Source organism: Chelonoidis abingdonii, chromosome 3 (genome assembly GCF_003597395.2).
Source record: "Chelonoidis abingdonii isolate Lonesome George chromosome 3, CheloAbing_2.0, whole genome shotgun sequence".
Lineage (NCBI taxonomy): Eukaryota > Metazoa > Chordata > Testudines > Testudinidae > Chelonoidis > Chelonoidis abingdonii.
Window position 1 is genome coordinate 178,728,120 of NC_133771.1, and position 27,808 is coordinate 178,755,927.

The window sequence follows — 27,808 nt, forward strand, 5'->3', positions numbered from 1 at the left end:
GCTCTAAAGTTTTACATTGTTTTGTATTCAGTGCAGTTATGTAACAAAAAAAAAATCTACATTTGTAAGTTACACTTTCACGATAAAGAGATTGCACTACAGTACCTGTAAGAGGTGAATTGAAAAATAATTTTTCTTTTATCATTTTCAGTGCAAATATTTGTAATAAAAATAATAATATAAAGTGAGCACTGTACACTTTGTATTCTGTGTTTTAATAGAAATCAATATGTTTGAAAATGTAGAAAAACATCCAAAAATATTTAACAAATGTCAGTTGGTATTCTATTATTTAACAGTGCGATTAATCATGATTAATTTTTTTAATCGCAGTAAATGTTTTTGAGTTAATCACGTGAGTTAACTGCGATTAATCAACAGCCCTACTTAGAAGTCTATTTGTTATTTATTCACTGAACTGATAAATAAAAGGGCAAAATATTATTTTCTAATCTATGTGTTGTTAATTTTTGTCACAATCCAATTGCTCTGATACCAAAAAATCAAAATTGGTTTGATTTGAAGTCCAAACCATGAATTTTTAATTTCTTTTTAAAAAGAAACCTGAAGAACATTAGCTGTGATTATTTTTAGTTGAGATGGCTTCAGTGAAAGCATTGCCACAGTGTATCTTGCATCCTTTTACCTTTCTCTCATAGTAACTATTTAATAATATCAATCATCTCCACAGTAAATGTTGTACTAGGTAATGTTTCAGTTGATTTGAAACTTTGGAACAAAGTCAGAGGTAAGTATAGGGTATTTTTTTAAGTGAATGCATTTCAGTTAATTCAGTGGGGTTAAATCTGGCTTCCATCTGTTTTCTGGGTTCTGAGTTCATCAGAACCAGTCCAAAGGCTTACATATTTCCATTACATGGTGATTTACTTATTATTCTGATTACTCTGTTCCCTCTTGCTGTAAAATATATCTAGCTTTTACTGTGAAAAGTGACTCTGTAAAAACAGCACCGTGGGGTTCATTATTTATTGTGTTTCAGTGACTTCCTGATCAAATGTAAGCACAATGGCTCATCTTAACTTCCAGATCTGAAATGCAGCCTGGGTTCTGAAACTCAAAATTGTTCTGTCTGGGTCATGCTTTGTCTCTAGTAATAAAAGATTATACAGGCCAAATTCTGTATACCAGTACACCCTCTCTCCCCAATCATTGTCTTCACTGAAGTTACCCAGGGGTATCTGAGGACAAAATTGGATCCTGTAAAATTATGTCGATGCTGAGCTAGATTAGAATTCAGCTCATTCTCTCACAAGTTTATTGGCTCTGCAGTTCTAATGGGAGTTAAAAAGTTAGGCTATGTCTACACTAGCGAGTTTACAGCAGCACAGTTGTACTGATGCATCTGTGCTGCTGTAAAATCGCTTGTGTAGCTGCTCTAAGCTGACGGGTGAGAACTCTCCCGTCAACATAATAAAACCAGAGCAGCAGTAGCTTCTCCCGCCGATTTGGCACTTTACAGACCGACGCTTCTGTTGGTGTAACTTATGTCGCTATGGTTTTTTTCACACCCCAGAGCAACATAAGTTATTCCAACAAAAGTGGTAGAATAGATATGGCCTAAGAAACACTTTTATTTTGGGGGGTCAGTACACCAAATAGATATGAATAACCACAGGGAGTAGAACTGTTGCATAAGAAAGGTATCAATTTTGCAAAGTCACTTTTCAAAACAATGCCATACCTTAAAATAAAAGAGGATAATGTAAGACTTCTATTTAAAAAGTCTGACAATTTTATTTTAGTGTTCTATTTTAAGCCTCGCACAGTGAAATACGCTAGTGAATCCAGTAGATTTATTTGGAGATCACATGCACGTAATACTGTATACAGGTGGTAAAGGAAAGAAAAATTTATTAACTCGTCAAATGTTATACAGAATTTTTTTACACATATGCAAACAATATAAAATCAGTGTTCTATAAAAATTATTAATTACTGAATTTGCAGAGAACAAAGGATTCTAAAAAGCTGCAGTCAACATTGTCACTTTAATCATTTGATCAAAGTTTATATTTAATCTCTGGCCCTTAACATTTAGATTCAGAGCAGATGAACAATTTTACTGAACATACATATCAATCGCACAATATATTCCTCTTGAAGTTTAACCCGTGATGCCATCCACAAAGGAGATTCTTTACTCCAAATTTTATTTCATAAACCATACATTATATTAGGTAGTTTTCAAGGCTTAATTATATGAACAGCAATTTATTGTCTCCTCCATGCCTGCTGGGGCAGATCCTCAGCTAGTGTAAACCGCAATAGCTTCAATGGGGCTCTCATTACTCTCTTTACTCCCATTAACATAAAGAGGAGCTATTTTTATGTAGCAGGGAGAGAACAGAACCAGTAAAATGTAGACAAACATCATCCATTTCTAAATGTGAAAATTAATTTAAAAACAAAGTATCTTTTGTTTCTTTGAGCCAGATTCCCTTTCAAGTCATGAAAACAAAATCTCTCTCTCTCTCTAAACCAACATGATCAATCTATTTTATTATGCGCAGCCTTGGGCTATGATCCTACAGCTGTCTCCTTGTGAACAGACCCCTGTGCCTAGATGAATGAAACTGAAGCATCTGGGCCTTTGCATACAGACAATACAAATTTCAAATAGCCAGAGCTTGATTGATAAGCTTATCACTGACCTCTTATGTGAGAAGAAATTATTGGTATAGTGTGAATGTTCAGGGCTTTATGCCCTCTCCTGGGCTGAAGTTCAGATCTGTTAAGGTGTTTGTAATTAAGATAACTGAAGTGGAAGAGGCCTCTGGTTCACAAAGCCAACAGTTCTATCCCTGATACAGCAGGTTTCAGCTGAAGTCTGTGGTACAGCCACAGATTGTTTACACAACGAAAATTCCCATCCACCACTCCTCCATTACATAAATGTTAGTCAGGCCAAGCATCTCATAAGAGGATTTTCATATTCACTAGGCTCTCTGCAATGTTCATGAGGCTCAAAACATGCCCCTCTGACACAAGGATATTTTTTAACCTCAAAATTAATAATCAAGCCCGACAACCTGCACCCATCTAGACAAAGTTTTTGAAAATAGTCAATCATTGTGTGGTCTGGTCTCACCTGGGAGAGGGGCACCATGACTGCAATTGCTTGTCTCTGTGGTGTTTTGTATGGTTTCTTAATCTGATTTTTAGGATAAATGGCCAAAGATTACATTCCTCCTCTTGTGTGTGTCTTTAGAGGCATCGAGTATCCCAGGTGAAGCAACCAGATATCCAAAGAGATAGTAACTAATATTCTGTAACTGGAAACTTTGGGGTAGTGTCTCTTTGTGCAGGCCAGTAAGAGAAAAATAGACTCTGGGCCCAATTCTGCAAGTTGCTGGGCACTTGCCACTCCTATTGATTTCAGTGAGAGCAGAGCACTCTCAGACACTATCACTCCACGGGGGTAAGGCCAACATCTAATTGACAATTAGCCTTTGGTGTCAAGTGGTGGAATTTCCAGTTTGGTATTCATTTACACTGGCTGCATTTTGGATGAACAGAAGCCTTTGTGTACCATTATGACAAATTGTTTTTTTAGATTTGCTGCATTCAGATTTTCTCCCTATTTTTGTTTAAATTGTCATGATACATATATGAGTTTGTGTCTTACACTCTTTGAGAACGTATCGCTAGAGATTTTACTGTACACCTTATATATAGGAACACAATTTTATTTTGGTGTGAAGGTTGGGGGAGTGGTTCAGAATTAGCCAACTATCCTCTCTTAGTTTTTGAAATGCTGTATTAGGTGGAGAGAACACTACACCAAAATGCTTGTATAAAACTGAAAAGAAAGCTCAGCTGCATTTTAATGAAGTAACTTAACCAGTTTAAAGAAATGTTTATCTTTATACACATGTATAATTCAATATTTATAGGATATTTATGTATAGAAAGTTTCACTAGGAAAATCAATCTATAGAAAATAAGACAATAAGCATCACTATAAATCAGAATACCCTATCCCTTCACTATAAGGCTCTCTCTTTTAAGGCTACTTCTGATATAAGGCTACTTTAACTTGGTTTCTAAAGAGAGTAAAGGAAACCTCTTATCAATACATTAATAACCATGCTACACTAAAATAAAGAAAAGAGCAAATATCTCTCCGTAGCTAGCTTATATTTAGGGCAAGTTTTTATGGACTAGACTCTTACTTTATATCCACTTAGCTATTCAAAATTATTCTATTGTAATACAAATTTAAAATACATGAGGCATTTTTGTTCACATTCTGCAATAAAAAAATTGATCTACAACAATCTAAATGTTTGTATTTAAGCTGATCTCCACTTTTCATAAACATACATTCCTTCACATAAGTATCTTAAGTAGGTGATTATTATTATTTGTATTCTATAAGAATCTACATTTGGAAACCCTTTATAAAATAGCACATTTTCTGTACTCTTATGTCAGACCTATTCTAGAAACTAGTTTGTCTTTGGAATGTCTAGTATTCAATTGCCTGTACAATACAAATCAGTACTTGAAAGTCATTGTGTGCATTAATTTATAACTGACTTTACTTTTTTGCACATGAAGCTAAAAAACTGACCTTATATATACTGATAAAAATACAAATTAATTTTTTTCTGGAATTAAGTACTACAACTTACTGTAAGTATATTTCATATTGTATATCTTTAAAACTATGAGATATACCCACTTTGTTCAAATTATATATGGTATTTTGCATCTCAAATAGAGGGTATTAATCTGTTTAAATATAATCTGTGGATTAAAGGCACATAAGACTTGAAAAAGTTACATGGAAACCAATTTCACCCAAGAGTTTCTAAATGTGTAGTGCTAGCTTTTTCAACACTAGTAGAAGAAGAAAATAATAGAAATTCAGTATTACACAATTGGAAAATTTTCATTTTGTCAAAGCCAATTTTTTTGTAGAGCATTTTTTTAAAAAAAAAAACATTAATTTTTTATCAAAACATAAACTAACTTCGGCTGAAATGTTTCAGTCTTCAGTGGCTGGAAAATGAAAGTCAAATTCAGATTCTTTTATCAAAAACTAATTTTCATTTTTGTGGGGGTTTTTTTTCTCTAATCAGCTCTATTATATATGCTAAGGCGCAGAATCTCAGCTGGTTTCAACTGGTATAGATCCTCTGAAGTTACTGGAAGCTGGCCGGCTTAAACCAGCTGAGAATCTCTCCCCAAAAATGATTTCTCCCCCTTCCCGAGGAATATTCACCTCTCTGCAAGATACAGAGATTTCAAAGGTGTGGATGTGGCACTACACAATAATATATACTCAAGAAACTATTGCAGAAAAAAGGGAAAGGAAATTTAAGAAAACTAGTTTTGGGAAATGCAAACTCATGGCTATTGCAATCGAGCAACTTTTCTTTCAGGTTACTTTACAACTTCCGGTAGTGAAACAATTTCCTTTCTCTCCTTGAGTGGCTTTATCAGTACATATCCCTTTCCCCTAAAAACAACAGCATGCCACTTAACATGATCCATAACTTTTCTTAGGTCTTGAGCAGCAAAAATGGCAGCATATTTCTTTTTCAGCATATGGCCTTCAAGTACTAGTTATGTACCCCAGCTAATATTTTTAGTCTGAGTGATCAGTACCAAAGACTTCTGTTGGTAGGTGCCAGTCACTCTATTTCTTAAGCTGACAAATGTACACAAAACATCCAGAGGTGCTTCTACAATACAAACACAGTAAACATTTTACAATGACTTTCAGGCAAGCACACCAAATTCAAATAGACTGGTGATTCTGGTTTGTAAAAATGTTTCCTGTTAATGGTGGTTGGTAAATAGTACTAGTTTAGCTGTGCCTAAATTTGTTTGAATGTTTAACAGCACATGGCAGCTTTTCAAAGTCATATTTAATAGTGCTACTAAGCAGTACTACACAAGAAATGTAGTGTATGAAACATGAGAACCTAACTTCATTCATCTTAATTCCATATTTGTCTAGAAAGTTTTTGAACCTCTCAAGTGACAGACTCATATCATGTTCCTTGGAATACTATTTCACTATGAGGTGATGATGGTTAATAAAATGAGGTGGCAGGAAATCAAGGCTTATAGGCAAATGTCTTCACGTTGATGGAATTTAGCTGAGCACAAGTCAAATTTGGGTATCTGCCTCTCACTGAGCTAGCAGTTGATATATTGATCCTATTATCAACAACTGAATTTTACTCTGATCTTTATAAAGTATGACATTAGTTGCTACTATAAATCTTACTCCCAGAGAAATGGCAGTTGTGATTAAGCATATAGAAACAACATAGAGAGGCACATACACTCCTCTTGGTTCCTCCAATAAAAATCTGAACTAAGTCCATTGACCTCACTGTCGCTTTAACTGAGATCAGAACTGGGCTGTGAAACTCTCTCTGCCTTGTGTATTTATATTTTTTTTTCCTCTTCCTTCAGTCGTAGGATCAGATTATTCCATCTGCTGCACGACTTGGAGGAGTTAAAAAGTAGCAGCAATTCTGCTCCAATGCCCTCAACTCTTCTGGAGCAGGCTTCATGTCAACAAGGTCTCTACTCCTCCAAGAGACCTTTAGATTTTAAAATATTTGAATGACATCTGTTATATTTTCCTTGGAAGGCTCTGGGATATCACTATGAGGAGTGGTGAGTATCTGCAACTCCCACTGAGTCACAGATCTTCATCTCTCCTGGTACCAAGTCCATGATTTGTGTGTGTAGTTGTCTGGATAGGCAGAGAGAAGTCCAGCCCCCATGAGGTCTTGAGAACTTTCCAGTCCCATTGTTGTTCTATAAGCTACTATTTTCTTCCTCTCAGATCTCGACATCCCCACCCACACTCTCTATCATAGGGCCCAAAGCAGATAGTCATCCTTTAGATGAGAATGGTGACTGACATCCTTCAAGGCTGATAACAATGGTGTTCCTTAGATCATCCAGCAAGATGGGTGTACACAGGGAGCAACCATCACCTCTTCCACCAAAGCTTAGCAAGTACTATTACAAAAAGCAGGTGCACTAATTAATTTAAGAATTCAGCAGAGAGGCTTCTGCTGTACCTAGCAGATCGGAACTTGACCTCATGATAACATTGCACAAAGCTATGATAGATGAAAGTAATAGGCAATGCTAGTAAAACAATCCCACTAACCACACAAATTCCACCAAGAATCCTTCCAGGTACAGTGATGGGGCACATGTCACCATAACCAACTGTGGTCATCGAGATTATTACCCACCAACAGGCAGCAGGGATGCTGGAAAAATCCTTATTCTTTGTTCCCAAGTCCAGCCCATTTTCAAGGAGTTGTGAAAGTGCACTAAAAATTGCCATGGCAACACAAATAAAGACAAGAAGCATCACCATCTCTCTGTAACAACGCTTCAGAGTCAGACCAAGTGTTTGAAGACCAATGAAGTGACGGGCAAGTTTAATCACCCAAAAAATCCTCATCATCCTAAGAACTCTCAGAGTGACTCCAGCCCTTTGGAGCTGAGAATTTTCCCCTGTGAAAACTGTCATTAGCACAGAAATATAGTAAGGAGTGATTGCCAGCAAATCAATGATGTTCAGGGGTCTCTTGACAAACTCACACTTGTTTTTGGAGATGATGAACCTCACAATGCACTCTGCAGTGAACCAGCCTATGCAGATAGCTTCAATGATCCTGTCAAAAGAAACAAAGTGGAGCATTTTAATTCTATATGAGCATTTTAATTCAGGTTTGTCTGTGGACATTACTAAATTGATATTAATTCAGAGCCTTAGCAGAGGGTGTGCCAAATGGTGAGCCACACTATCTTATTCTGAGCTTGTTTGTATAAATATAATACCAGGCTACAGTGAGTACAACTCAGAACTGATTACTGATAAGGATTTGATTATATCTGCAATTCATTTAGTGAATGCTTTGTTGGAATTACAAATTGTTAACATTACCAATATGTGAGGATACTTCTGCAAAGTCAGGAACACTACAGGATAATGTCTAAAATAACGTAGACAGCTATTCATATCTAAACTAAAACTCTAGGTCCCTATCCAGCTTAAGATCTCCATACTTCGCTAGCTATCAAACCTACCAAAAGCTATGGAGTGGCAGCTCATTAGCAGAACAACCTATTAAGGAGAAAGACATGTCTGCTGACCTGGGCCACAGAAATTAAACCCTACAGTGAGCACTGAGAAGTTGAAAATCTACTTTTAGGGATAATAGCTTATGCAAGTTTGCTCTCAACCTCCTGTTTTACAAGTGGGGTCACCGCATTCTGCGCTAGCTGAAATTTCTAAAGGGTTTAAAAATGTACAGTGAACTGCAATAACCTAATTTCACAGTAACCAAGTCAATGATGAGGACCACATCTGAAAGAGAAGGGCATAACCTTCTTATCAAGTACAAACAGCCCAGATGCAGGAAAGTATCCCTGTCCAGGAAAGGTGCTTACACATGGGCTTAACTTTAAGCATATGTTTAAATCCCAATGAAGTCAGCGAGACTTAAGAACATGCTTAAATGCTTTACTGAATTGGGCCAACAGAAGGCACAAACAGCAATTGCTGTTTCTGGGTATCCAGTAGCTGCTGGGGATCCAGTATGATATCCTGCAGGTGGAAACATGCCCTCTTATTAAATTAATCATGAGCATATGTTGTTAATTAAAAAGGCTAATATAACTCTGGAGATATTTAAGAGTAGGTTGGATAAATGTCTATCAGGGATGGTCTAGACAGTATTTGGTCCTGCCATGAGGGCAGGGGACTGGACTCGATGACCTCTCAAGGTCCCTTCCAGTCCTAGAGTCTATGAATCTATGAATCTATGACTATCTGATATTTTCTCTTATTGCTTTCCCCATCTCACAAGCATTTTCATCTATTGCCTTCAGAAACCCAAAACCCAATAAGACCAGTGCCATCTCAGTACCATAAGAGGTCTAAAACTCAACTGATGAGAGTCAAAAAGACTTGAAAACTAGATTTACTGGAATTGTTTCACCACCACCGGAGATCCAGAATGGAGCAATATTTGGAGAGATTGTCCTTGCCAAGCGATGGCTTATTAAGCAAGAATCCAACTATTACTTTAAGAAAAGATAGCGTCTCATGGAAGCACTAGAAATCAGCCCCTACGATGGTGCCAACACCTCTGTATTGGCTTTAACAAGCCAGGAAGAACAAACTGTAATTCAAGATAACAGTCTGTATGTGCCCAAAAAATTTCAGAACCCTAGCAAGCATTATAGGCTGAAATGCAGCTAGAGAAGATTTTGCCTGTTTTGCTAGAGAATCAGTTCTGTTGAGAAGCATAGCATGGAATCTAGCCCACATGCTGATGTTTCTCTTAACTACTTGGGTTATATCTACATTGGCAATTGAATGACAAAACTTTTATCTTTCAGAGGCGTTAAACCACCCCCTTCGCCGCCCAAAAGACAAAAGTTTTGCCATGACAAGTGACAGCATGAACAGTGCATTGTTGGCAGAAGCACTCTCCTGCCAACAAAGCTAACCCTGCTCCTCAGGGGTGGAAGTAACAGCGGCTACATTGCACGACTTTTAGCAGCCCGGCTGTGGCCACACAGCCTGTCGCTAAATGCTGTGTAGTGTAGACAAAGCCTAAGACAGTGGTCTGTTAGAAAGATAATATTCTTCTTTAGAGCCTTCTGAAACTCATTGGTTCCATTAGCCACTGTGGATATGCTTTCAGTGCAGGCCCTTCTTTCCAACAAAAGAGAGATACCTCAGCCTCAAAAATTGAGGGAGTAGTAATGGTCAGGCAATCGCAAGGGAATAATTTCTGCCTTATAAACTAAATGCTACCATTAACAAGAGGTAAGTACCCATTCAGTCAGAGGCAGCCGCTGAATCTCCATAGATAGCCAGGGAGGCCCATGAAGCATCTATAAATTAGGGGTCTTTCTCTGAGATAAGGCCTACACAAATACATTGACTTAATTTATCTTAGAAAAGTTTAAGGTCAGGGCCGTCCTTAGCATATGCAGCTGCGTAGGGCCCCACGAATTTGAGGAACCAAATTGCCCCAAATTTCATGGCGCCCTAGACAGCTGCATGCTGCATACGTGGCGGCACCAGCCCCAGTGACCGATCCTATCACTCGGCTGGCCCCACTGTGGGCAGCATCCACTGCAAGGTGCAGGGCTGTCCCTAGGGGAGTGTGGGGCCCCAGACAACTCCCTCTGCCCTGCCTCTTACCCTTCCTCCCTGCTCCACCCCCGGCCTGCCCCCATTCCACCTCTGCCGGTGAGTGCAGGGTCACTGGGGGAAGAGGTGGAATGGGGGCAGGCAGGGGGCAGAGCAGGGCAGAGGGAGTTGTCCGGGGCCCCACACTCCCCTAGTTCTTTCATGACTACGATGCGGAAAAGAACTTTCTGCCTCCCATTTTCCATAACTTCCCATTCTTGTTCTGACAGCACCCATTGGAAACATGTCCCTGCAGAATTTACCTTCTAGCTCTCTAAACTTTACATTACTAGGACGTGAGTGACTGCCTTGTGTGTCACAATTAGATGGGGAGTGTCAGGGTTCCCTCCCCACTCTGAACTCTGGGGTACAGATGTGGGGACCCGCATGAAAGACCCCCTAGATTTATATTCCACCAGCTTAGGTTAAAACTTCCCCAAGGCACAAATTAATTTCCTTGTCCTTGAACAGTATTGCGGCCACCACCAAGTGATTTAAACAAACGTTCAGGGAGGGGCCACTTGGAGCCCTATCCACCCCAAAATATCCCCCCAAACCCCTTCACCCCCTTTCCTGGAGAGGCTTGAGAATAATATACCAACCAATTGCCTTTAATAAAAGTACAGACCAGACGCTTTATGTTTAGGACACTAAAATCAATCAGGTTCTTAAATGAAGAACTTTATTATAAAGAAAAAAGGAAAAGAAGCACCTCTGTAAAATCAGGATGGAAGGTAATTTTACAGGGTAATACAAAGATTTAAAACAGAGAGGATTCCCCTCTAGGCTCAACTTCAAAGTTACAAAAACAGGAATAAACCTCCCTCTTAGCATAGGGAAAATTCACACGCTAAAACAAAAGATAATGTATCATTTCAGTAGGAGCAGGGTTATCTGCTTGGTCTCTCTCTTTGTCTGGAGAAGGAACAAAACAAAGAGCACAAACAACCCTCCTCCCCAGATTTGAAAGTATCTTCTTTCCCCCACTGGTCCTTCTGGATAGGTGCCAAGTAGATTAATTGAACTGATTAACCCCTTACAGATAAGTGATTCTGTACCTCTGGCCAGCAGGAATTTGATGTTACTGCATACATAAAGGTTGTTACCCTTCCCTTTTTATTTATGACAGGGAGATAGACTGGCTTTTGACTTTATCTAAAGACAGCATCTTAATTCTTATTCTTCAACTTCACTGCCATTGTGTCAGCCAGTTGGGTTGACCCCATGGCTGCCTTAGGACATCACAGGATGCAACTTAGGCTCCACTGAGACTTTCAATGTCATTTAGATGATCCCATTTGCCCTGCATGATGATCCTGTTTGGTGAAGTCCTAGGATAAGTTCAATTATAGATGGCCAAGGAATGGTGAAGTAGTAGGGCTGTCAAGCAATTAAAAACCATTGTGATTAAAAAAATTAACCACGATTAATCGCACTGTTAAACAATAATACAATACCATTTATTTAAATATTTTTGGATGTTTTCCACATTTTAAAATATATTGATTTCAATTACAACACAGAATACAAAGTGTACAGTGCTCACCTTATAATTATTTTTATTATAAATATTTGCACTGTAAAAATTAAAGAAATAGTATTTTTAATTCACTTAATACAAGTACTGTAGTGCAATCTCTTTATCATGAAAGTTGAACTTACAAATGTAGAATTATGCACAAAAAAATAACTGCATTCAAAAATAAAACAATGTCATACAAGTTCACTCAGTCCCACTTCTTGTTCAGCCAATCGCTCAGACAATAACGTTTGTTTAAATGTGCAGGAGACAATGCTGTCTGCTTCTTGTTTACAATGTCTCCCGAAAGTGAGAACAGGCGTTTGCATAGCACTGCTGTAGCCGGCGTTGCAAGATATTTATGTCAGATGAGCTAAAGATTCATATGTCCCTTCATGCTGCAACCACCATTCCAGAGGACGTGTGTCTACGCTGATGACAGATTCTGCTCAATAACGATCCAAAGCAGTGCAGACTGACTCGTTCATTTTCATCATCTGAGTCAGATACTATCAGCAGAAGGCTGATTTTCTTTTTTGGTGGTTTGGGTTCTATAGTTTCTGCATCGTAGTGTTGCTCTTTTAAGACTTCTGAAAGCATGCTTCACACCTCATCCCGCTCAGATTTTGGAAGGCACTTCAGATTCTTAAACCTTGGGTCGAGTGCTATAGCTATCTTTAGAAATCTCACATTGGTATATTTTCATTTTGTCAAATCTGCAGTGAAAGTGTTCTTAAAATGAACACCATGCTGGGTCATCATCCAAGACTGCTATAACATGAAATATATGGCAGAATGCAGGTAAAAAACAGATCAAGAGACATACAGTTCTCCCCCAAGGAGTTCAGTCACAAATTTAATTAACACATTTTTTTTAACTTGGCCTGCTAAACCCAGGTTTGTGGGTTCAATCCCTGAGGCGGCCATTTAGGGATCTGGGGCGCCAAAAAAAAACCAACAACCTGTCAGGGACAGTACTTGGTCCTGCTAGTGAAGGCAGGGGACTGGACCTAATGGCCTTTCAAGGTCCCTTCCAGTTCTATGAGATAGGTATATCTCCATATTATTAACAAGCATCATCAGCATGGAAGCATATCCTACGGAAGGTGGCCAAAGCATGAAGGGGTATACGAATGTTTGGCGTATCTGCCACGTAAATATCTTACAATGCTGGCTACAAAAGTGTCACGTGAATGCCTGTTCTCACTTTCAGGTGACATTGTAAATAAGAAGCGGGCAGCATTATCTGCCATAAATGTAAACACACTTGTTTGCCTAAGCGATTGGCTGAACAAGAAGTAGAACTGAGCAGACTTGTAGGCTCTAAAGTTTTACATTGTTTTGTTTTTGAGTGCAGTTATGTTTTTGAGTGCAGTTATGTAACAAAAAATATCTACATTTGTAAATTGCACTTTCACAATAAAGAGATTGCACTACAGTACTTGTATAAGGTGAACTGAAAAACAGTATATTTTGTTTATCATTTTTACAGTGCAAATATTTGTAATAAAAATAATATAAAGTGAGCACTGTACTCTGTGTATTCTGTGTTGTAATTGAAATCAGTATATTTGAAAAATTAGAAAAACATCCAAAAATATGTAATAGATTTCAATTGGTATTCTATTAACAGTGTGATTAAAACTGCGATCACGATCAATTTTTTTAATTGTGATAAGTTTTTTTAGTTAATCGTGTCAGTGAACTGTGATTAATCGACAGCCCTATGAAGTAGATATTACGTATCCAGAAGCTAGGAGTGCTACTTCTCTGAAGACAGTGAGAAACTCCAAGATTGTGAAAGCCGGGAGACTTGTGGAGTTCACTTGGAGCACAAGCGACAGAAACAGCTTTTTAGCTGCACAGGGAATCAGTGGTACTCTATCTTGAAAAACAGGAGTCACTTTATTACAGAATTGAACCGCAGAGCTACAAAATAATTGCTGTATACTGTGCTGCTCTGGTTATTTCATCTGATCTTGTATTAGCAAGCACGATGAAGTAAAATCAGGATATCATGTTTTCTAGCTTTGACACTCCCTCCAATCAATATGATAGCTTCAATTAGTCCATCTTACCTGCCTCTTCCCGCCTCCCCCTGCCATACCTCCATACATTTCCTGGCTATTGAGAAGAAGGCTCCATTCTTTTCTTTGTCCCTCTTCACTTCCCCCATTTCGTGGTTATTGATAGGAAGGATGGGGTTCTTCTCTATGACCATTCTTTCCTCCCCTTCATAGATTAATTCCAGTAGCTTCATTCCATCTTGTCCCATCCTATCCCACATGTGTCACTGGGGACAGGTAGTTGGTGCTCCTGAGACCAGGCAGAGTAAGAAGAATGTGATGATCAGACCTATGGCCTATATAGGCAGGGCCAGTTCTAGGCACCAGCTCAGCAAGCAGGTGCTTGGGGTGGCCAACGGAAACGGGCGGCACATCCGGCTCTTTGACAGCAATTCAGCGGTGGGTGCCCCAGTCCCTCTCAGTCCCTATTTTTTTTTCCGCCACTTGAGGCGGCACAAATGCTGGCGCCGGCCCTGTATATGAGGACTCAGCAGAACTTCACATTAGTTCTGCAGCTTCAAATTGAGTAACTCTGCCTTAAATGATTCATTGTTTGTTACTTGTTACTCGTATCATTAATAGATAAATAGCATCAGTTAAGAAAACTGAGATTTAGCAGCTAGCCCTTAATATGGCCTAATTATCTTTGACATTTAATATGAAATTAAAACCAACTAAGAGGCATTCACTTGGAAGAATAAGGACACAACATGTTCTGTATTCACTTTTCTTAAAATACTCTGGAATATTTTCTTATGCCAAATACCCTGTTTCTTTTTTAATAGAAGAGACAGGGTGCAAGAGGATAAATAAAGCATATACGTTTTAAAACTGTCTCACTATATGTTCACCTGATAGACTATATGTTATAGTCCATTGTTTGAATCACATGTATGTTTTAAAAGTTTAAATACATATTTACAACACAGACTTTATGTTGATATCATTAGGCAAACCAGCATCTACTCCGTATGTTTCCAATCAAGATTTTTAGCAGGCTTTTCCTCTTCTTCATTTCAGTTTTAAAACAACCTACCATTAAAAATTGAAAAAATATTTTTTAAACAAACATAAAATAATGCTCCCTCAAAAATTCACAAAATATGAGAAAGTCAGAGAAAATGCTGAACCCTCATTTTTATTCAGTGGCTGGATATTCCAGCACAGATGGTGTGTAAAATCTTCTATTGTGCCAATGACCCCTGCTTGTACCTAAACACAATGAAAATTTAGTTCTCATCAAAAATGCTAAATCTCTAGATATTTATCAGTTTTCAAATAAGACCCTCAGCATTATTTTAAATGTGGTTCTTTGTCTGTGAAATGAAAATCAGTCCTCTGTAGCTCTTTTTCTAAACCAATCACTTTGTTTAATTTTTTGTTCTGACTGATAATACCCTAGCAGAATAACCTATTTTACATATAGACTGGCTTAGACTGCTTCGGAAATGCCTTTTTTAAAGTCACTAACAAGACTAGTGTGGTGTACTCAAAGTAATCATATTCTGAATTGTCACAAAGCATCCTTCAGTTGTGAATTATTCATTTTTTTTAAACTGATCATTTTCTTTTCTTTGTAATATTCTCCAAGAAATTAGCTGAAATTTCAAAAAAAGAATTCACTGGAATGGCTTTATCATCTATTAAACTTCTGAATAAAACATACACAGTCAACAGGACACATGAAGAAAACAGATGACAAGACAATATGTGATTAAAGTCTATCAACATCCATTTGTGCCTACATTGTTCCTAAAATCTTATTTCCACATAAAAGCAGCATTAAACTAGAAAAATTTCAAAGCATTGGTTCCAATGGTCAAGTCTTTGCTCAAGCAAACTCCCAGTGACTTCCACACATAATGTCTTCCGAGTTAATGGAAGTATTGCCTGAGCAGGTATTGCAGAATCAGGGCCAGAATCTGTAAAGTTGCTGGGAATTCTCGACTTACTGTGTTCTCAAAACTTTCCTGTCAACATCTTTCAATTCTGCATTTTGTCAGTGATAGTATATCTGAACAGACTAGACTGTGTCATACATGATCACAGCCCCACATTAGGAGTGGTAACAAGATCCCTTTTCCCAATAGGTGCTGTCCTTAAGAAAGGCAAAATGCCTTCTGGAACTCCCAGGGCTTCAGTTATTGTGCCTAAAGAAAGTACAGAGTGCACTTCCTCTGCAGTTGTCTTCTGACCACTGCTTCTGGGAATGGGGAAACTCTAGCTCTTCACCATCCCTCCCTACCCACTTTGTAGAAGTCTGAGCAGATCTTGCCAATGCCCATTATGGCGAGCCCATGTGAGGAAGTAAGGGGACATGTCAGATCCTGGCACTCTCTCCTTCTCAGGTGCACTGAATGTACCTTTGTATGAAAGTCTCATGGGACAAGTCTGTTATAAAAGAGGCATTCATGTCCCTATATTTAAATGATATATGTAGTTCCATTACTCAGTCACAGCCCTCTATATATAAAGGAGTTTAGAATTTAGCTATAAAATGGTGTTGGGGGCTAAAACATGACAAACTGGATCTTAGCCTGGCAAGGAGTCCTTCTTCCTTTTCATTAAATGTTGGAAACAAATGTGTTTGGTGTTCTAAAGTTCTGTGAGGGTAGGAGACTAAACACTAGTGGTTTCAAATGTATTTTCCGGGCCCCTGAGATTCAAACACAGCTTAAGTTTTTTACCTGAAATTTTGCAGAGATCTATTTTATAACGTGAACAAATGCCCTCTGGTAACTGATGATATGTGGTGTTTAGAAAAGCAGCAATTTTTGTTTTACTACGCTTAGGAAAGCAGAAGTTACACATACTTACTAACTGTGGGTTCCATTCTACACATTCAACCATGATTTCAGTGTGTGTAAAAGGGTGGTGGGGGGAGGGCATCTCTTCCTGGGAAAGATAATTCTGAGAATGAGCATGCACAACAGCCTATTGGCACAACAGGTTGTAATGGCTCTGTGATAGCGTACATTCCAAACAGGACTGAAAGAGGCAGGATTAAGGAGAGACAGAAAGCCCAATTAGTCCATTCTGTGGCACCTAGAGGGAGACAGGTAATTAAGAATTAGAACAAGCTGGAGAACCAGACTGGGTGATTCATACAGAGGAGGGACTGCAGGGCATTAGGAAGAGGAGTCATATGTGAGAAGGTGTGAGTTTCTGCTCTGTGAGAAAAAGCTTATGCTGTGAGACTGTCCCTGAATGGAGAGGACAGCTGGGGAAAAGGAGACTCCTGAAGCTAGCCTGGGAGAAGAGAGATTCCAGGGAAGATACTCCAAGGATCAGTGATTTAAGAGACGTGATTTAAGAGACACTGGTCCTCCAGAGAGAAGAAAGGGAGTGAGAAGAGATGTACAGTGTCTGGGAGAAGGAGAAGAGTCTGTGGAGGACTGAGTCTGGGACACACGGAAGAGTTTTCATTCCTTCAAAATGGGATGCTGTTACCTTAGGACTGGTCAGACTCTGAGTGTAACCTTAGTGGAGGGCCAAGTCACTGCACAGACCACTGAAGCCTGGAGGAGGAGGGTAAGGCAGAGGAGCGGCAATGCTGAGTCTTCCCATGAGGAAGTGCTCCAGGATGGTGAGTCTATGACAGGACCTGCAATGGAAAGGCTTAGGAAGTCCCAAAAAGATTTTGCACAACTCTCATTTCAGTGTCATACACAGGATCAGTTTATAGATGGGTCCACAAATAAAAAACTTTCAGGACCCTAAATACCCATCTCCTGTGTGACACAAGGGAACAAAGAGGAGGACTTTAAATCACCAAAAACATCAGAAGGGGAGACTGGGGCTGCTGCTGTCTGCTCCCCAGCAGCCTGTGGAAGTCCTCGAACAATTCTTCTCCCTTGAGGAGTGGAACATACCAGGTAGGAGGAGAGCAAGGTCACAAAATACATTGCTGTGTGAAATGTTTTCAGTAATAACTTCTGCTATGTACTCCTACTCCCTCATTCCTAGGAATAGCCTCATGGAGGACAGCCTCTCTGCAAACCAGAAGTCCCATTCCCTGCAAATCTCTGGGATGGGCAGGAGTTGGAATTCTCATACTCCATGCCTCTCCCTAAGAGAGGACCATTATGTGACTGAGTTTGCTAGGCCCTCTATCTCCCTCCCAGAAGTGAGACGATATGACATGGCTTTAACTTAAGGGAACCTGAATCCAGGGGACTGATAGAATACAGAGCTTTTTACTACTGGGTCACATATTGACCCAAATGTTCATGACCAAAACTCATAATCATCTGATGGCTGTTCAGAAGACCACATGAAAGGTTTGTTGATCTCAGTCCTTCTTCTTGTGAATGGGTGCTCACATCCAAACATGTACACAAAACTGGTGTCAGCTGGCACTAGTAGACACCACTCTTACTAACAGTCTCCATAAAGACAGAGGACTGAATAGTGTGGACTGAACTACTCTATCATTCTTAGTGGTATTGCCTAGAGAAGGGGGTCAAGGCTCATTGGTAGGAGGAAAGCTTGCCCGGCTTCTGTCCATACTTTACTTGCTCTGTAGATAACAATTCACTTGCCAGGATGACCAGTCTGGTGCCTTTTCCAAGAAATAAATAATTTTTTTTAAATTGAAAAATAGCCTGGGAAAAATCATAATGAAGCTTTGTGGTTTCCAGTGAAAACAGAGTGCATCTCTTTGTTGTACTGTAGAATTACTTTATGCAGGCCAAATGTAACCATCATAGCTCATTCTACTAATGTGTAAGAGTGGGTCTCTCTCTTACAATATTGATTCTAAACTGATGGTTTTATAAAAAGTTTACAGATGCCTAAATCAGGATGGGCACATTTTAAAATGAAACATTATAAATGTATAAGGAATGTTCAGGTAAAGAATCGTGAGGGGAATAGCAAGGTTCTGAGACAAGTGAGTGGGCATTAAAGTTAATTACAATTATTTTATGTGTTAATTTATTTTTAAAAAGCAGTAAATTCTCTGGTAGTTAGCTATCCTGTTCATCTTCAACGAGCCCCCAGAATATAATGAAATATCCAAGGAGATAAACTACCTCCCCCTCCCTGATTAATCTAGATATCCTAAATACTAGGGGCCTGATCCAAACTTACTTCAGTTGGCCTTTCAATTAGATCTTAGTAGTGCTGCGCAAGATGATGCACTTAACAACGTATGAGTGTAGAGACTGAAGTAATTAAGCATATAATTTATAAATAGAATCATATGCACCTTAATTTACCTGTTGGTGGGTTGTCAGTTGTTGCCTATGGGAAGACACTAATACAAATGCTCTGAGAAAGACACAAACTGCTGCAATCAGGCTCTCTCCCAGACCAGAGATGGAGCTAACTGGGCTGAAAGGAATTTACTAAACTTCTAAGAAAAGATTAGGTGTACGTAAGGAGAACTATATATACAGACCTCTATTGTTTTTACCCTTTGTTCTGTGTGCTATGTACCTTTCTGACGGATGAATAATGATTTGTTTAGAAGTTTGTTTAATCAGTTTGCTGGTCACAAGTCCCCAGAGGAAAAGGGCTTATATAAGCCCCAAAACACAGTTGGGCCTGTAGTTAATACTTGTAAAACAGGGGACTGCCACCCAAAGATACAGTCCAACAGAGACGGGATCACAGGAAGAAAAGCTTGTCACCTGAGGAGTGCGCTTAAGACACCGGAAAGAGTCTAAAACACAGCTTGTCCTAAAACTGTGTCAATGGGTTTACTCCTGCGGTCCTTCCTCAGCTAACTGAAATGGGAACTTTTTTCTGCAAGACTCATCCCTAAAAGTCCAGTAGAATTTCAGGAAATCCTAGAAACTAATGAAAAGTTAATTTATAATAGGTATTAAAAATAATTAAGCCTTTTTTAACTTTACTGATGGGATTTAAAGGCTGAGGCAATTGATTTGCTGTGAAATCCAGGAGGAAAAAAAGTTGTGCTAAATGCCAGTCATGTGATATACCTTAACTTTCACATGTCAATCTTGAGGACTTTTGCAGCCATCTGATCTTTTGCATTATGAAAATGGGGGATGAGGGAGGGGTGTTGCGCTCCCCTTCAGTATCTGACCTGGACAACGATCTAACCAGTGGACCACATTCCATGGTATATCTTGGTCACGTGCCACTTGAGGCACATTGTGCATGCACTAAGAAGATGAAAAGATTCTTATTTCTGAATTATTTAAATAACAACTGAATTTATTGTTGAAATATAGTCACCAGCTCAGTGCTGTGATAAAAATATAATATTGCTATTTCTTTGTCCCTCATACCAAAGAAATTAATGGGAGTTTTTGTTCCACCGTGTTTTTTGTTCTTTCTTTTTAAGAGGCGGAAGAGCACTGATAAAAGGACAACAGTTTTTATTAATGAACATACTAGAGACTAAAAACACAGCAGATACCTACATTTCAAAAAATACTGGATTTCATGGGAAAACTTTAGTGCTGAGCTTTTTTGAAAATCTAGCTCTAAATGTAAATAATGTTAAGTTGTAACTATATCAGTGACAGCAAGGAAATTCAAATGTAAGCAAGCAGGAACACAGTAAACTCAGATAACAGCTGTGGTGGGGCCCAATCCTGGAAATACATAAATAACAAATACTCATGCGTTTGCAGGATTGGGCTTAGCTTCTCAACTGGTGCAAACTGTCACAAGCTTACTGAAGTCAACATGCCTATGACGATTTACACTAGCTGCAACTCTGCCTTAAACTCACATTCTTCCAGATTCCGAGGTTTTTAGTACTGAAGTGCATACTTATGATAGAACTATGCCACCTCAGCCAGTGTCCTATAAGTATGGTGGCAACCAGAGGAAGAACATGCACCCATTTGCAATGTGTTCAGTGTTAAACTATTACATCTGTGTAGCAATAATATATGAATAAAGATATATCTCAAGTGAACCAAGTTACATCATTGGCTAGATAGTAAAGATTCCTGCAAGAGCAGCATACGGATTGTTGAAGCACAACCCTGATTCCCTATCCTGTAGGCCAGTTCTTTGCAATTCATATGCCAGCACAAATAGTTCTCAAACTACCACTGATACTGTTTTTTTCCAGTTATTTACAGATCAATCTTCAATACTTTTTTCTCTTCTCTTCCCCAGGTACTGGCAACATTGTATGTTACTAGTATCTTGGGCCCATTCCTGCAAATACTTATACATGTGACAAGGTTACCCTGGTGAGTAATGTTATATATATGCATTTTTGCGGAAGGGGTACTAAGTTTTGTTTAAAAGTTAAGTATAAAACTTGCAATGCTTAGCTGTAAATAAAAACTTATTTAGGTAAGTGTAACAACTTGACAGTTGACCTGCACACCATCAAGAATTATTGTGTATAAAGTCAATACTGCCTAGATATGTCAGCACATATTTTTTCTATCCGTTAGGTATCTATGTGAATTTGTGTTATATACAAATCACCCAAGGTATCTACTCTTTGTCCCTAATTATTTTGGATATCTCCAATTTAAAGGCAAGGTTTTAAACAGCCAGAAACTTTCACATATATCAAGCTTAAATATAGATCTTTTCATTTTTACCCATGGTATTTGTATCTAAACAGGAGCCAACAGCTCAGTGCATCTCCACTCCCATTTGATCCTGCAGCGAGTCTTTGGCCCAGTTACAGTGAACTTGGAGCTGCACACATATCTAAGTCAATGGAAACCATGAACATACTTCCAAGGAATGAATTTGACTATTAGTGCAGAATATATCACATAACAATTAATTCTATGGCAACACACTGATTTCATAATGACAAGATGACTTCACTATAGAGAAAAGCAGGATAGGCTGAACTGTGGAGGATGAAAACTTCTGCTGACACACAAATATCCCCCATCAGCAAAGAGGAACAGAAAAAAAAATGGCTTTTTTTGGATATGTCAACTTCCCTTGGATGAGTAATTCTTACCTAGGAGAGAGAGCCCATTAAAATCTGTGGGTTTGAATCCTCTCTCTCACTGGTTTAAATCAGGAATAACTGACATCCTTGGAGTTACACCAGTTTAACACTAGTGTGAGATCAGAATCAAGCCCAAGGACTGCTCACATTTATAAGACTTGCAGGACTGAGCCCTAAAGCCACAATATCAATTTTGTATGTCTTTGTTTCACAACCTTGATGTTTTAAAATATGTTTTGGCTAAGATCAAATGTAACGTATGGCATCAATTTAAATATCTTTTGGGACACTATATAATACATTTGTAAAGGGACAGAATCATTTCTCTAACAGACCTTCTCCATCTCTAACTTCTATGAGCCTATGTATAGAATCTGGTCCTGCCAGGATGCAGGGCTGTCAAGTTACTCACATACTCAAGAACTTGCAGAAGCGGGGCATTTGTGTAGAGTTTATATTGGAGAACTGGGACCTTGTAAGTATATTTATGGAATATATATTGCATTTAATTTTTTAAAACATTCAAAAATGGGCAAAATAAATCTTTCTTAAAGTTTAGGGGTTTAGTTTGCTTTTCTCCATTTAGGAGGACCAATCCTACACCCTTTCCTCACTTGAGTAATCGCTACTCATAAGAGTCCCACAGAATTAAAAAGGATTATTCCTATGGGTTATGATTATCGGTGGGCAAAATGGTTGCAGGATCTACTAGAGACTAATACAACTATAAGGAGCATGGGCTATATTCTGATCTCAGCTGCTCTGGTATGGAGTTGTTCCATTTCTACTCCAGTGTAACCGAGATTAGAATCTGTCCCCCTTTTTCTAGGCTAAGAATAGCTACAAGGTTCCCCTGTGTCACTTAGGTGGTTTCCACTATAATAAATAAATATTGAAATTCAGCCTGTCTAATTTACAGATGAGGGAATTGTTAATTACAGTGTCAGCTCATGGGTAGGGAGCCAGGGGCTCTTTTATTCGGGAGTTAGCATAGTGCCTAGTACAAGGAGGTTCTGATCCAAACCCGACGAGGGCAGGCGTTTCCCTCCCCAGGGAGTTTCAGGGCTGGTTCTTGTGTTGGGCTGTCAGTCCTGGGGGAGAAGGTGGAGTATCACGGTGCTAACTAAGTGCTCAATAATTGATAGCCATTAACTGTCAGGATGAGCGGCAGGACACGCTGGAGTGGACACACCGGACTGGACAGTGGGAAAATAAGTGACTCGTCCTACCCGGAGGGCTCCCTCACTGAGTCTGCTGTGTACCTGCTCTGCTCCTCCACGCTGCGGTTCTCGGCCGCCCGCCACTCGGGCAGGGTGCTGGCGCACAGCACCACCATGGACACGATGACGAAGAGGATGGAAACCGTGGCCAGGATCTGGGCGGCCACGGACGAGGTGGGCTCCTCGAAAGTTCGCCTCATCCTCTCCAGCCACTTCCTGCCCTCGGCGGCAGGCGGGGCCTCGGCGCCGTCGCCTGCCGGGGGCTCGTCGGCGGAGTAGAAGGTGTAGGTGTCGGACATGCGGTCGTCCAGGCGGCGCTGGCAGCAGTAGTCCAGGTGCGAGCACTCGAGCCCCCAGTAGATCATCTCGTTGTAGAAGGAGAGCTCGCACATGTGCGGCGCGAAGCGCAGGTGGCCGTGCCGCACGTACAGCAGGATGAAGCCGAAGGCCTCCGAGTGGCGGTCGAAGAAGAACTCGTTGCGCTCCCGGTCGTAGTCGTCGCACACCTCCAGCACGTCCTGCTCCGAGAGGCAGCCGTGCAGCCGGCTCACCCGCCGCAGCGGGAAGTCCTTCAGCACCTCGCGGGAGAAGGAGTAGCGGGTGCCCCCCACGTTCAACACCACCGAGCGGCCCCGGCCAAAGTTCATGGTTTGCGCGGGGCGGAGCGGGCGGCGGCTGGCCTCGGCTCGGGGCCCCCGGCTGGTGCCCCCGGCGGGCGGGGAGAGGAGGGTCCCCGCGCCCCTCCTGCGATTCGGCTCCCGGGGCTGGGCGCGGCGAGAGCTCGGACGCCCCCTCGGAGCCAGCGGCTGCCCGCGCCCCGGGGCGGAGGGAGACTCAGGCCAGCCCCGAAACTGAGCGCTGCCGCTTCAGCGGGGCGCGGAGGAAGAGCCCGGGAGCCGGCTGGGCGCGGCTCCGGGCGTCGGGGCTCCTCGGGCCCGGGGGCTGCTGCGGTTGGTCCGCGGAGGCGGCATGGTGCCGCCGCGGGGCCCGGGAGGAAGGGGGAAGCCCCGCTAACTTGGAGAGCCACGCTTCGCAGCCTCCTCCGCTTTCCCCGCTGCCGCCGCCCGCTGTCTGCTTCGAGGCGAGCTGGAGACAGAGCGGCTCCGCGGAGCCAGGGAAGAGGCGGCGGGGAGGGGACACGCCTCCTCCTGCCTCCCTGGCACAGCGAGGGACTGGAGCTGCCTCCCACCTTGACTCTGCCTCCATCCCCAGCCGCCAGGGGGTGGCGGCCGCTCAGGGGGACTTCACCCAGCGGCTGCTTCCCTTCTCCTCCTTCGCCCTCGGGCGCAGCCCCTCCCGGCCCGGCTCCCCCGGGGAATCACTGCTCATTTATTCTCCAGCCCCTCTGGGATTCCCCCCGGCTCTTGCCTGCGAAACGGTTGCACTTCAGTTGGCTAAAAGCTCCATTTCACGGACGCATTAATATTTCACAAGAGGAAAACTTGCACTCGGCCCTACTAGCTTTAATGCCATTTTTGCCTTCTTCCTCAGGCAGGAGAGCAGGGTGGAAAACACAAGTGGCTGGATTTAGGGGGAGCCCGTGACTTTTGCAAAGGTGACAACTCGGGCTCCGTCAGACTCCGCACAGCAGCCTGCAGAGAGAGGGAGGTTGTAAACTCGGACCAAGAACGCGTTTGTTTTCTCGTACAAAGTCTTTGCAGAAGTTGCCTGCAAAGAGCTGTGTCTGTATTCAACAAAGTGACTCAAAGTCCCCGCGGCAGAAACGTTTGATCACCACATTACCCACTGCTTGTTTAACACAGCTGGGGACCAGCGCTGTTTGTTTTCATCGTATCTTTACAGTCATAGTAGCGGTGATGTGCCTCGCTGGGGTGGGAATTGGGTGAGCAGAGTGCGCTCACGCCTACACAAGTTTCAGGATGGGGGGGGTGGGACAACAATCTTTTGGATTCATTATTTCTGAATTCTGACGCGTTTGATCTTTTTCAGGTGCCCGATGCACGCCAGGGTTAGGAGCTCACATTCCTTCCCCTTATCTTCTGTCTGTCCTCTTTCAGACCCACACGCATAATTTAGAAAACAGTGCAAACGCCTCAGTTCTTTCTGGCTGTTTTATTTATAGTCACTTCAGGATAGTATCTATGCGCTGATTTTATTTATCCTCATTTTTCTTCCTTGTTTTTGTTATACCAGTATAGAATGTTTGTTTTTACTAAGACATGTCTTACTTGATTGCCCAGCCTTCAGCATGTTTGTCCTTTTGAACATAATTTTAACATATTGTTATAGCACAATGATGATGATGAGCCTGTCCACGTTTCTTGGTTTGAGATTTAGTACGGGCATTGTTATTTTTCCTCTCCCTTGATTTTTTTCTAAGTGATGCACATATTCATCAGCATTTAAGCACCTTGGAATAAGCTCATCCAAGTATAACTCTGTCCATCTGGTTCAGGTTACACCAGGTATTACCAAATTTGGCTCCTTCTGTCCAAGAGGGAGGACAAGTGAGTATCTCTCTTCAGAACTGATGCCAGACCTGGGCAGAATCCAGTACTTCTAAAGGGAAAAGCAGGGACAAAATACACCATTGTTTACTATTGCATCTTTCTACTGCTGCTGATATATGTATTTGTTTTTATGGGTTATCTTGTTTTGTTACTATCAGTTTATGTTGACAGCTGATGTTTGTAGGACACCTATAAAGGTTAAAAAAAGAAGTGGATAGTCCTACAGTAACAAAAGATTTCAAAGACAATGAGAACATGAAATAAATGCTATTGATTTTAATCAGTTTCTATCATCTTTTTACAATATAATAGGTGATAGATTAGATCAAATTTCCACATTACTACTGGGAAGAATTATGTAATATCTTGTATTTAGTTGTGGCACTGATTAAGTTTCCCAAACCTGAAGAAGAGCTCAGTGTAAACTGAGAAGCTTTTCTCTCACCAACAGAAGTTGTACCAATAAAAAATATTACCTCACCCACCATGTTTCTGTAAGGTAAGTCACTTTTATGCTTGATTGCATTATGTCCACTAGAGGTCATAGTAAGAGCCAATTTTCTCTGTTAATTTACAGAGTGAAAAAAAAGTAGTCAAGCATACATATCAATGTATTGTCCCATAATAAATTCCTTTTCTAGATTTCTTCAGGGATAACGAACTAGTTTCTATTTTCATGTAGTTAGAAAGGTTTTTACTATCAAGAGCTGACTTTAGTTACAGGTTCCTTGCTTGCAGTTTATTTGATAAGTAATAATCACTGTACTAACCTTCACCTTTAAGGTACATACATGCCTCTGTATTTCACACTTTCAGGAGCAACTGCTCAAGGTCTGGTTAAAAAATAGTTTCAAGAGCTGCAAATGATAGTAGTTAGCACATTCATGTTGATAATGATTTACCCAATCATTCCTAACTTTGTAATTTTAAATGCTGCTTCAATACATTGTTTAACTCCTTTAACACTTTATCTGCTAATTCATAGAGCAGTATATAAATAATGCAACTTTAAGACATGAGTACAGAGGAATGTCTAGGATTATGAAGTCTAGAATATATCATGGAAAACATGGCTTTATAATATGTTTTACAAACAAGATGTGCTGCAGGAGCAGATGGATGATTAGAGATTGGGAATACAAGAATCAAACTTCACTTTCCTCAGTGGATCACTTGATGACATGAGATGATATTTTAAAATCAGTTAGTTATTTTTAATATGACACCTAATACAGAGTTCTCCATAAGGACAATATTGCTGAATATTAGAAAGCAAACTAATCTGAAAACTGCAATTTCTTTCATCTGCAAAAGGGCCCAAAATGTGTTTTTCACTGTCTAGAAATTAATGTAAATAATTTAGTTCTTTTCAACAGAATGTACATATGATTCTGCTAACCAGTATCCTCAACAAATGTACAGTTGTAAATTAAGTAGCTATCTTAACTGGAGCAGCAGGTAATGCAATCATTCAACTCTGTAATCAAATAGATAGAAGCTGTAACTGTCCAGTAAGTGATCTGATTTTTAGAAGTTTGAAGCCAGATAAATCTGTAGTAACTTCATCGATTTCACTGTAGTAAATCCAGAGTAGTTTGACTGATTTCAGTAGAGTTACTCTGGATTTACAGCAGATTAGAATCTGGTGCTGAGAGTCCAACATTTTCCTCACTGAAGTTAATGGCAAAACTTCCAGTGATTTCAGTGAGAGCAGCCCCTTAGATTGTATCTCATGAGTGACAACTTCAGGAGATTTGAAAAGGAAATTAGAACTTGTAAGATACACGAAATTTGTTAGTTTCAGGAAAGTCAGCAGAGAGTCTGAGAACTGTAAGGCCAGCACAATAAGAGAAGGAAGAGATTTAATTAAAAAAAAAAAAGCAAAATTCAACACAGAACTGTGCATTGTGTCGTTACAGCTGTGCTAGTTTGAAGGACAGTACTAATTCAAGTAAACAAGCAAGCCACTGTAGACAAGTGGGTCAGCGTAGAAATTGGTAAGTGCTACTGATCCTTTTAATCACAGATACAATATAGGTTTAAAATAAATCTTCAGTGCTACAGACCAAGAAGGTTGGTCTAAAAAACATAATACAAAGAGACTGCTTCAATCAGGCAGTTGAGTTTCTCGCTTATTCAGCAAATCATATTTAGCTCTGGAAGTAAGCCAATGTGATGTTTACTCACGGAATGACCTTAATTTCCTGAGGTTATGCACTTGTAGCATTCACTGCCCAGGACCTTTGTAAGGTGGTTTTCTTTGTAACACAGCATCTCTTTCCACAGTTCTCGTTTATCATAAGCATAAGTCCCAATTTTGAACCTTAGTGTCCAAAATGTGGGTGCCTGCATGAACCCTCCAAGCTTAATTACCAGCTTGGATCTGATAGCGCTGCCACCAGCCAGA

At 40.4% G+C, this 27,808-nt stretch overlaps 1 protein-coding gene across 2 annotated transcripts; it reads right to left on the minus strand.

Annotated features, from left to right (window-relative positions):
- Positions 1–1,757: 1,757 nt before the first annotated feature.
- On the minus strand, positions 1,758–23,623 carry KCNG3 (potassium voltage-gated channel modifier subfamily G member 3). 2 transcript variants are annotated; one of them, XM_032797598.2, is made up of 2 exons: positions 22,973–23,623; positions 1,758–7,682 (listed from the first exon to the last, which is right to left on the minus strand). In XM_032797598.2, the coding sequence occupies exons 1-2, from the start codon at positions 23,575–23,577 to the stop codon at positions 7,037–7,039; spliced, it is 1,251 nt and encodes a 416-aa protein (XP_032653489.1). In that variant the 5' UTR covers positions 23,578–23,623; the 3' UTR covers positions 1,758–7,036. The 2 variants fall into 2 exon arrangements, with proteins under 2 accessions (XP_032653489.1, XP_032653488.1); XM_032797597.2 differs by having other exon boundaries at positions 22,940–23,623.
- Between the last annotated feature and the right edge of the window lie 4,185 nt (positions 23,624–27,808).

Coding starts and splice junctions, on each gene's coding strand:
- KCNG3 (XM_032797597.2), bottom strand. CDS start 23,577: ATGAACTTTGGCCGGGGCCGCTCGGTGGTGTTGAACGTGGGGGGCACC. Junction 7,683..22,939: donor TCAGTGAGGGAGCCCTCCGG/GTAGGACGAGTC, acceptor TTCTTTTGACAG/GATCATTGAAGCTATCTGCA.